Below are 12,164 nucleotides of genomic sequence, written 5' to 3'. Positions count from 1 at the left end.
ATAATAGATAAGGTATTAAACAATAACACCACACAGCATGCTTTTAGCTAGGTTTTTGATTTATGTAAATCAGTCAGGGGCAAAGAAAAAAAAAATCTAATTTCTATTACCCCCCCCCCCCCCCCCCCCCCGGATAACGACACTGATGAATGATTTTACGAGGAAATAAATATTCATTAGAGGCTATGATCAAACACACCCCCAGAGCCCATGAATGTAAAAGGCCCATTTGCCTGTTGCCGGAGATTTATTTTGAGAGGAGATGGAATTGTGCCTGCTACCACATCTCATGACAATTTAATACTTACTTGTAACCACAGTGATCAATATCATTAAAGTTGGAGTCAGCTATAATCATATCAGATATATGTGGGAGAACAAGTGATTAGTTGTGGATGTAAATCAGGCCAGGGCAGCATGGGTGTACAGCGTAATGGGAGACTAATAGATGACCCTTCAGTAGTTGACTATCATTTTACTGGGTCACAGCTTCTTCTGACCATTCTAGTTCTTACAATGTAAAGTAATATAAACAAGGCTCACATGTATGTGTGAAATGTCTATAAAAAAGCAACTATTACACAAATAAATCCTTTAATCATGCACAGCTTACATATAATATGGAATGGCAATTCATATTTTACTATATAATAGGAGGAAATCGTTTTGTGATCTGTATTAATTAAAGACTATATAATCTGTCATTTTAATGCTCATAATGCAAAGACTAGCCTATTTTATTCACACATGAAGAAAATTAAATGTTCTAATTAGGTAGGCACTGTGGATACTCTGCCTGCAAGCCAAAATGACTTGACATCTACAGAGACATGATAGTAAAATAAGAAAGTACTGTTAACTGAATTTCTCCTGGATGTCCAATAAACCTGGAGAAAACAAAAGCTAAAACAATGGCCTATTTAGTGAACCTGGAAGACAATGCATCATTTTAGGATTGGAATTCCACCTAAGAATTGTCTGTCACTGTGTTCTTAGAACATGCATCTGTACAGGAAGTCACTGAGCAACTTTCAAACAACATCAGTATGCCTAGCTATTTCTACCATGCTGTCTTTTGTTCTTCATTGTATACACATATATTTATACAATAACCAATCAGCAACAGAAATTTAAACAGAACATGTAGTTGTTTGGTTATAACAGGCCAGACAGCACAGTGAGACCCTTTGTTTATCCTTCTGTGTAATAAGAATATCAGGGCAGACAGTCGTGCTTTCTCCGAGTTCCTGCCAGTCAGTTTCAACCTTGACCTGCAGAACCTTCTATCAGCGTGAGAGGATGTCAGCATCTGCACTTATTCTCTTCAGGGCCTCTTCCAGCCCAGGTTTTGTGATGAATGCTGATGTACACTGGGGACCAGGCTAAAAGACCACCTGGACTCTCTTGACACAAAATCAGTGCAGTTGTCAAATCAGGTGATTCCAGGTCAGTTCAGCCCAGAGGGGAATGTAAATAACAGACTCAAAGGTAAAAAAAAATAAAAGGAAGTTTAACCAGACTGACAAACTACTTTATCAGCCCAGCTGGCTACATTTCCAAGTACAAATACATTTACAAAAATAAAGGGTTATTTCATCCTATGAGAACACACATAGTTCCACAAATTGCAGTAGGTTAGTATACAGACCTGAGGGGGTGGGAGCAAAACATATGTCTTGTGGCCAAGTGTGTTTTGGCAAGCACAGGTTTGGGCAGGGCACACACATGTTGAGGTGTGAAAACAGTTACCAGATAATGGGAGTGAGCCTGACCTATAGCATAGAGAATCCATGCAAATGCATTTTATATCTTAATAGAAAGGGAAGCTTTGGTCGTATGGTCATACATTAATATAAATGGTGTATTTTGTCCTTTACCAGCCAGTTAATCACAATAAAAGGAGTGCAGTGATTTTTGTTTCTAAATGTATATAGTGTATGTATATTGCACATTTGATTTAAAAAAATGTGAATTAGTTACTGGTGCAATTGGCACCCTAATTTCGTATTCGATTATCATATAGACATTTATCAGCATTATCAATGCGTGGACGTTTTATTTTTCAAAATAAAGAAGAAACATTAGTTGTTTTGTTTTTTTTTAACAGAAGATCCAATAACTAAAAAAACTCACCAACATGGACAGATGTTAGTGAATCGGACAGATGATCAATAATCAATGCATCGATGAATTGTTGCACCCCTATGAGGATTTTGAAGCAGGCAACACTTCACTCATCACATATTGTAGCTCTTCTATGGAATCTGTTTGCCCTTACCTTCAGACAGTCTTCTTGATTTGTGAAGTTGTGGAAGTTTCCAGCCCAGTATTCAGGAGAGTTGAGGAGAAATTCCACCTCGGCGATGGAGTGGAGCAGCCAGCGTATCTCTGCTAGGTACGCAGAAGGTACATGAGAGGTCTCCACAGTCACCTCTTCAGTCGTCACAACTGTCGTCTCTTCGTAAACCGTTTGCTGGTGTAGATATATAACAAGAGTTGGTTTTCTTTCAAAATCAACAGCTTAGATGGGTTTGCTTTATTCCTCAAGCTATGACTCTGTTCAAACACAGTGACTAAAATCAAATGGTTAATATTCCATGCATGTTAAACATGGTCCAGTGATAATACTCACCAGGCAAAAACGATTTTTAATAACTTTAAGGGGAATGACAACAAAGTATATGGTGGGCCTAAAAAATATGATATATTGATGCATAAAGTATTGCACACAATGAGAGCATGATAAACAATACATGACATGTATGTTGAGATAGATAGATAGACAGACAGACAGATAGGATAGGATAGATAGATACTGAGTAGAACCTGTGTAGTAACACACTGCATCGTTTTCATTGAGCTGGTCTTCTCTGACCATTGTAGACTATCTAATACATAAGGCACTACATTAAAATGTACCTCTGGAATAAAGAAGGAGGGGTGACACATGTACTTGTATATAAAAAGATGCCATGCATGTTTTACTTGCTGTCAAGGTGAAAATAAAAAGGAGAATTATATACTGAAGATACATTATGGTCTGCGTGTGTGTGTGTGTGTGTGTGTGTGTGTGTGTGTGTGTGAGGGGGGGGGTAATCTTCTCCAGTGGGTAAGACCCATAACTCACAAGAGGTGGTGCCTCAAGCAAGTGTGGGGACATTGGCCTACCATTTATAAAAAAGTAAATTTCTCTGTGCGAATTTATGCAAAACGATGCCACATATAGGCAATATGTATTTGGAATCAATTATGGCATCAGAGTCCTGACCATAAACGCTGAGTTAGAGGGGGCAAAGGGGAATTTGCTCCTCCAATATTTATTTTGAGGGGACACATTCCCCCCAAAGTAAAGCCTATGTACATGGAGTACATGTTACTGTACTAATAGTTGTATAAACACAGTGATACCATAAACTACTATGAAGGCACACAACAGCGTGGGTAGCGTGATAATGCGATTATTTCAAATGAAAAAACATTACCCTGTGAAGAGACATATGTGGGGAGTAGGCTACAGCATAGCTTTAGTGATCTAATTCGTTTCAAAGTTAGGTTAAAGCTTCCTTAACTAAGTTATTTATTTTAGTTTTATTTTAATTGAAATGTTATCCAGAAGATATGGATACATGGATAACTCGTGAATCTCGGCACAAATCTAATGACTCGAATGAACCAGGTCAGTCACTTCCATGCACTAGTGCTAATGTTTCTGAAATGTTAGTATTCAAAAACAAGTACTGAACATGCTACCGTGGGGAAAAAAAATACATTTTCGAGAGCAATGGATTAAAACATACAACCTGCTCAAATCTCTGATGAAGGGAAAAACAAAGTTATTTGTAAATTCTGTTCTTTGTGAGAGAAGCAGAATATGTTTACATTTTCAATGAACAAGCCTTCATCTCAGTAGGTTTTGATAACTGGAGAAAGGCAACTGAGCAATTTTGAAATCACAAAAAAACAAAAAAAAACATGCGACACAAATGAGCAGCAGTTGTGATGCACAGTTCACCCACAAGTGTAAGTCGCTTTGGATAAAAACATCTGCTAAATGACTAAAATAATAAATACAAATTTACGTTTAAGTTACCTACGTTTTTTTGTCATTATAACTGTAAGGAATGCTGTGGATTATAACTGTTTTAAAGCTGACCTGTTTAGTTTTGGTATGTTATATTAATTGAGTATTTACGCTACTCTAAATGATCCTAACTCACTCAAAACAAACATAATGTACCCAACAAGAGGGATATTACTGAATGATCATCTCAGATATACTAGTACATTAACCATTTTCACTAAAAACAATTATAGACAATTATAGCAACTGCCCATAGTTTTATGTTTTTACTTCTTAAAAGAAATCCATTTAGAAATGGCATTATCTGCTCTGATAAATCAATAACCTTGGTCAGTCTGACTTCCATTTTACCTTACACTTTCTTTAATGCAGCATCCCCTGTATATTCTAATATTGCTCTTTCAGAGCTATAAGGGCCATTTATCTTGCAGGCATTTCTCACTAAGTTTATAGCAGTCCCTTTACAAGGATTAATTCTAGGCCAAAAAAACAAAACACAATGTCTGCATGGTGAAGGGACCAACATGTATTTCCTTCTGTCTTATTGCTGTCAGAGAAAACCCCAATAAAGTTACACAGTTAGAGGTTCTAATTACATTTTTTGTATATCTTGTTTAAAAAGGAAGGCTAACTCATAGCAAACCATAAAATATTAGCTTAAGCCCAGTATTGCTAAAACCTCAATATTATAGTCAATACAGTATTTGCTTCCTTTGGACAAAATGTGGCAAATTAAGACTGGCACTAATGTTGGCCTCAAAAATTTCGACCCACATTGTTGTCCCTGCCTTGCTCCATCACCTAGCTTCTTTTTCATTTTCCCTTTACATTAAATGGGATGCTGTGTTTATTGTCAAAGCTTTGATTTGAAATAAAACTGATTTGCATGTATGTCGCAGCTTTATTGGGAATATGTTGTACTACCCAGAAGTGCTTCTTCTCAACAAGAATGGGTTTGAAAAAGAACACACACTTATGGTGGTCATTTCATTAAAATTGTGTTTCTTTTCCAGTCCGTGGTTTGTAACTGTCAATAGTGTGTCTGAGAAATGAATAACTTTTTTGTTGGCAACACTGACATAATCCTTACAAACTGCAGTCTCTTGCTTTGTGATTTTAGGCACAGCTGTTCACACAACTTTACTTGCTCAGTATTCTAAATATTAAAATTGTATCATAATTCTGTTTTTGTCAAGGCTCTGTCAGAGTTTTAAATAGAACAGCAGGTAGTCTCTGAAAATCCTTGTCCCTTGAGTGAGGATACATGTGTCTATATTTCAAAAATCAGTGCTGACAAGACAACCTTCTGTTACAACATTGTGAAGATATATTATAATATTATTGCACGGTTGGAATATTTTACGTTAAGTTTCAAGCAAAGATGAATGGTCAAAAACTAGATGCAATTGAAATATCTTCCTGTAAAGTGGTTAATGATTTATATGGCACCATACTGATAGGGTTTATTTATGGAAATAGTATTTTTTTTTTATTCATTGCATGGGCAATGCTACGCAGTATCTAACATTCTTCTGACTTAAAAGTTGCACTTCAAGCAGCTATAAATATTAAATATTCATATGTCCATTCCGTCCGTTTTGCTGGGTACATTCAGTAAACATTGCGCACCACTTGGGTTTATGACTGAATTAGAGAGAAAATGAGTATGCATGTTATGTTATGAGTATACATTTATGAACAAGAGGAGGCCATTTGGTCCATCAATGCTGTCCGGTTCCTCGTAGCCGATTGAACCCAAAATGTTGTCGGGTCTTAAAGGTTCCCAATGATTCTGCATCTACAACATGGCTAGGTAACTGTGACAGACCCCTTTCTGTAAAAGAAGTGTCTCCTACCATCTACGTCTGTCTCCAGTCATTACTTTAAGGGTACATGTCTTAGCATTGAAGTGTAAAAAGTGTAATTGACAGGGGCTACCTCAAATAGATCTGTTTGATCGAGTACAGTAGTTATTGAGCTTATATCTTATTACCCATCACCCCAGCATGGGGCAGCAGTGTTAATAACAAAAGTGTGTCACAATACAAATTACTGTTACACATGCTTCATCTCGAGGGAGTGGCAGCACGCTAAAATGTTTCTAAAAGAAGATGCTTTGTAAGCTAGAGAATGGTTGTTTATGACCTGACTTCAGTTCAATGTATTATTGACTGTAACTATCCAGTATAGTTTTAACGTATTCCCAATGTCAATCTTTGTTTTGTGTCAGTATGCATTAAGGTCAGCGTCTCATTACATAAAAACCAATTTAAACAAATACAATAAAAAAGAAACATTACATTATCAGCTGTGGAGATGTGCCCTTGTGATTATTTAAGCAATAACAGCATGAACACTTCACATTATTGCATGTCAATTATTTTTTTAATTGTTGCTTTCTCATTACTCCAGATAAAATATTTCTACTGTCTAATGCAGACCACAGAGGTTAACCAATGCATGAGTAATATAAATATATTCTTACTTTTTTTGCTTAATTGGAATGAACTCTGACGCCGAAGCAGTACATATTACAAACAATTAAGGGTACAAGTCATATTTTAGGTGCTTAGCATTTCTATCATTATCACCCTAAATCTCAGTTTAACACAGCACTACATTTTAAAAAGTCCAATAAATTGTTACTGCACAATCAGCAAGCAGCCTACTCTTAATGTCTTGTCCAACAGGGGTAGATAATTAAGCCAAGTAGCGGCTTGTCTTCTTGTCCTGTGGCAGTGTAAGGTGTCCCCTGTCACACTGTTATTATATTTTGATTACGTTTAGCAGGAATAAGGCAAACAAATCCCTATCCCTGAAAGTAAATGGTTTTCTGGCTCCCTCCATTCCAGCCATTCCAAAGCTTCCCAGTCTTAAATCCTGAAGACCATCTGTCTTTTGTTTAATTATTCTGTTTGTTTAATTGTTAACAATACAAGTGTGCAATAGCACTGAAATCTACAAATAATTTGTGTGACTCATGCTTTTGCCTGCCTGACCATTTGCCGACTTGTTACATGTCTATCTGATAGTAAGTCTAATAACTGATAGTAAAAATGAGCACAGGACATTATAAGCTTTTGCCATATATTAAAACATAAATAAATAAATAATTCCTAGGAAATTATGTTGGCTTTTCCACTGACAGAAAAAAAAACAATGTGTGTCACAGATAATGTAGAACAGTTGTCTTTCCAAATGCATGCATTACAGGTACATCTCAGAATTGCAATTTATTAATGTTTTGTCTTGTCAATTCAATGGTATTTCCTACAACTGCTGTACATATCTATGAATTTAACAATTATTACACTGGATTTGCTGTGTGACGTATAACTATCTATGCAACACTTGCATGTGTTTGTTTTTTGTCAGGAAAAGTTAGAAAACTATGTTAATGCAATTTGTAAACAAGAAATGTGATTAAAATTGTGAGTCATAGGAAAGAAAGAGGGTTGAAGTCTAAAAGAGAGAAACAAAAAAGTAAGCAAAAGAAAGATGCTGATCAATCCTTTTAGCTCTCAGCTCACTTTGATGTATTATATAGTGGATACCACATACTGTAGCAGCCTTGCCAAGTGAACTTCTCAGATACCGGGCTGCAGAGTCCTACAACTGTCTGGACTTGAAATCATTTTTTCTTCCAGAGTAGTAAAATAAACACTTTACTACACCAATAACTCTTTAGAGCTCAATGCCAAAAGTGTACAATTTCAGAATATATCTTCTAGCCTTGTAATCCTTTTTAGGTGAAATTTGTATTGCATCTCTGTATAAATAAATCCCATGTTGTTTTTTTAACAAAAGAAAGTCCCTTGCCCATTCTGTTATGTTTAAAAAGATGTATGCGTAAATAAACTTGGCAGTCAATTTGTATTGATTCAATTCAGAAACTAATATGGAAGTGATTTAATAAATCTAATGTTGCAGGCACTGGTGTTTAATCAGCTAAAACATGGTCTAATAAGATGAAACGCTTGTTTGATACATTTCTAATGACATGTGTCAGCTTTTTAAATATTTGTTACTGTGCCATTTTAATTTACAAATCTACAGTCTCCTGGGAGGCTAGAATATGAGGTTTCAAGGCTAGAATCTGAGCTTTCACCACCAGGGATGGGGGGGGTGATAAATAATAAAAACATGTGTCACAGCATGTATGATGTAAATGGCAAAGTGATAAATAATAAAAACATGTGTCACAGCATGTATGATGTAAATGGCAAATGGATGAGGCAACATAAAACAATATTTATTCCTAGCAAAAAGTTCAAATCTGTCATCCTTATTGTTCCTCCGTTCCGTTTGACAATGAAGTCTGTTGTGACTTTTAAACTGCATACTCTTATGTTCACTCCCTAGAATAAACTAGAGTGTTAGTTTTCTTTTTTTTTTCACCTCACACACTCTGTTAGTGGCATTTGGTTAGTAGCAGTTGCAAACAGTGCCGTTTGCGAGGGGGTGGGGTAACTCACAATTTGTGAAAAGTTCAGTCGTCGGAACTGAGCAAATTTGCTCTCTATTTCTTGCCAGCGTTTGTTGAGCTGGATCAAGCTCGGCTCCACTGCCTTTGCAGCCCCATCCCTTGACAAGCTTTGAGCCTGCCTGTTGACTGCATTCAGGTCTTCTCTCTTCTCCTCCAGTTCAGCATCAATCTCCTAGTGAGCAAAACCAATACAGGGCCCCAAGGCAGTTAGCTGAATAGTCCAAAACGCAAAACTGAGAAATCAAACAAATAAATAATTATCAAAAAAAACCTTTCAGGAGACACTTGTCTCCGCTTTATTTATGCAGTAAATGTTACAATTAAACAAGTTTATTCCATATACACAGAAAGCATTTAAGGTCCTGTCTGCCTTGTAGCAGACTTGTCATCTCATCGGTTCTAATGTAGAACTCAATTAGAACTGAAAGGGAGCTTCTGCATTTTAAGCTTTAGGGCTTTTCTTTGATGTGCAATGAAATACTTTTTTTTTTTTTAGAGGGATGTGGGTATTGGGTTTATGCTGTCAAAAATCAAAGAGTAAGACTGTCGTCTAAGGGCCCCTATCTTTCCACTTTAACGTGGCTAGTCAAGCTCTGTTTTTATAATTTTAGAACAGAGCTTTTTAGATCAAATTAAGCAAAAAATGAGGCAGTGAAATGTATTTATAAAAAAAAAAGGCGACATTGACAAATATGTGCATAAATCTACAGTGGTGTGATTTATGCATCAGATGATCAGATGAAGGTCCTAACATGACAAAGGGGTCTTCTGTTTTACTGAAAGCTCATTTGTTCATCTGTAACAAAGATACACAAAGTCAAAACAACTCAACTTTTCCTTTAGGCAGTACATAATTTAATAAACAGCTTAGTAAAAAAAATAAATAGAAAAAAAGTGATCCGTCACAGTTGTCATTTTGATAACAGTTTAAACAAGTTAATACAGATCTCTTAATATAAACATTAAAAATTGAACCATTATCGTATTCCTGTGCAGCCATTTTAACCATGTTAACTCTTCAAAAGAACTACAGTATGCACAATAGACAACTTATTTTTCTTCAGTACCTGCTTGATTACAAAGATGCATTACCTTTATGTTTTGTTCATCTCTGGGGTCTGGTAGACTGGCTACCCTTTTCTCAATGTCATCAAGCCACTGCAGTAGGTTGTCAGTCTGCCGTCTGTACTGGTACCACTGGGGTGATATTGGCATGGCCTTTTTCTTCCTCAGAGATCTCAGGTCCTGTGCAAAGTTTGCAACAATTGTTAAAAAGAACTCCTCTGAGACAAGATGCATTACATCTGTGTGGTCCAAAAGAATATTACCGATGTAGCGGTGTGAGGCAATTTCTTAACACCTGTCATGTGTTCCTACAGACTTCAGGGAAGCAACTATTATCATCTTCTCTTGTTTGGTAGGTCCTTTAAAGAATCTGCAGTAATTCTGACTTTTGTCAGCTTCTTGAGTTACATTTTGTCACAACATGCTGATAAGGTAGAACTCTGTAATGTGTCTGGCCTTCACAGTTCTCTTTTTTGTTGTCCTTCATCAATTATTTTTTTGGAGAACCTGGCTGGGGTGTCTCGTCTTGTTAGTAGTGGGGGGTCTAAAGTAGTTTGCTTGCATCCAGCTTTAAAGCTAACTTGCCTCTGCAGGCATATCGTGAACTGGCGTCAGGCCTGGATTGCTGAGCTCCCGGATCAACACTGTAATTACTCCACACTATCTCCCTTTATCCTCCAACCATTCATGACGTAGAACCAAAAAACAATGCAGATGCCATCAATCAGAAACAGGCTCCTGCTGCCAGAACTGAGTTTTAACCAGATTAATAATGACTAATGCATTAGCTACAGTGGTTTTAAAAGTGACTGGAAACAGGCAATTGCTGATGCAGGAAGATTTAATCAGGCTTAAGGCTAATGATTCTGCATCTTAATATAGTTGCCACTCTGCAATACAGAGAGATAAATATAAGGTAAGGCAATGTGAATAATGTTTTAATGCAAGAATACATGAATACTGTAAACATATCGGTATAAGTTACAGGGGCTTTAAAGTTCTTCCTCTTAACATGGGACAGTTGTGTGAGAGATGGGACAGTTGTGTGAGAGATGGGACAGTTGTGTCTGTAAATCTGTCAGTTTAAACAGTTTTTCTCTTGTAAAGCAGATATCAGATATTCTTCTCTGGTTAAATCTTTCTTTTCAATCACTGGAATATAATATTACTACTATTACTACTACTACTACTACAACTAATAAAAATAATAATGTTCATAGAGAGTATGCTGTGCTATCATGTATCAACCCAAGTTGAATACACCTATCAAGTCCTTGTGAAAAACACTCAATCTCTCTTTTTATACAAAGCTGGCTCAATATCAAAGGTCTGCATGCTATTCTATTATAATTGAAGAAAAAGCAACGGCCTTGCATTAATTTTGAACCCTTACTTAGCCTATGAAATATGCCAGGAAGATGATAGCTTTGCCCCAAAGGACGTCAATAGCAGAATTTGATGAGAAATGAAATGCAGTATATACAAAGGCTATTTCTTTTTTTTTCACCTACACAAAAGAACTGCGAGTTTGACTTTTCTTGGTTATCTATATTGGGATAATACCGAGCTGCTCTTTCATCTCTAAGAACAGCTAGGATTATGAAACTGAAATACATGTCAAGATGTGGCAGTGATTGATACAGCAATAACACTAGGACTGCATTGGGAGTTAAGGCCACAAAGACAAAAAAAGTGAAATACAAAAAAAAAAAAATCTCCTTGGTAACAAAGACTTACACTGGCAGCAAAAACTAAAGATATTCAAACATCTAACAACAGATTGGAAGCTCAGATAAATACTATGCAGTCCTTACAAGTCTCTGAAGTAAGTGCTTTCCTTTTTTTAGGAAAGGTAGGTATTTCAGCAAGATAGGATTTCTGTTTTATGGTAAAGTACCTAAGTCTTGATGGTCCAATAGCTAGTAGGATGCCAGTTTTCATACTGATGCAAAGCAGAGGCTTTTGACTGGTCTATGGGGAAAGCTCTGGAGTGATTGTGATTGTGAAATAAGAACACTTTTTGAAAGCAACCAGATAAGAAACCACAATCCAAAGCACTAATTTGGATGTGTTTTAAATACAAGTTGAAATCCCAGCTTAAACACAAATCACAGGCACTGAAAGAGAGGTGCCCTGTTCCAATATTGTCTGTGGTGGATTGCTTGGGTACAAGGACAGATTTCTACGTGTTACCTAGCAACTGCCTCAAAGGCTTGTGTTCAAAGGAAAAGTTATAACACTTCGTTTCATCTATTTTTTCTGATTTTGATCTTTTGTATCAAAAGGTTTTATAAACAATATCTTCACACCAAAAAATTGCATTCTGTCTTGGAACAGTCACTTGCAGAGCTCATTAAAGACACAGTCACAGCTAGTAAAACAAACAACATATATACAGTTGTAGTCAAAAGTTTACATTCCCCAATGGACATTTCTAGAAATTTCTCATACAAAAAATTACAGAGAAAATCTTTTGGAGCAAAAGTTTTGCTTTTGTGGATGTGGAAAAAAAGTTACAAGAAATAGAGGTCT

At 36.4% G+C, this 12,164-nt stretch overlaps 1 protein-coding gene across 13 annotated transcripts in view; it reads right to left on the bottom strand.

Annotated features, from left to right (window-relative positions):
* The window catches only part of LOC117405667 (dystrophin-like), a 689,570-nt gene that overhangs the window by 370,544 nt on the left and 306,862 nt on the right, over positions 1-12,164 (bottom strand). For all 13 annotated transcript variants that reach the window (XM_034008883.3, XM_059030144.1, XM_059030147.1 and 10 more), the window contains 3 exons: positions 9,660-9,812; positions 8,557-8,739; positions 2,279-2,473 (listed from right to left, as the gene is read on the bottom strand). In XM_034008883.3, coding sequence (XP_033864774.3) covers positions 2,279-2,473; positions 8,557-8,739; positions 9,660-9,812 — 531 coding nt within the window. The remainder of the gene's footprint in view (positions 1-2,278; positions 2,474-8,556; positions 8,740-9,659; positions 9,813-12,164) is intronic.

Source organism: Acipenser ruthenus, chromosome 9, assembly GCF_902713425.1.
Source record: "Acipenser ruthenus chromosome 9, fAciRut3.2 maternal haplotype, whole genome shotgun sequence".
Taxonomy (NCBI): domain Eukaryota; kingdom Metazoa; phylum Chordata; class Actinopteri; order Acipenseriformes; family Acipenseridae; genus Acipenser; species Acipenser ruthenus.
The sequence above is the reverse complement of the archived record's forward strand: the minus strand, read 5'-3'. Positions and strand labels throughout refer to the sequence as shown.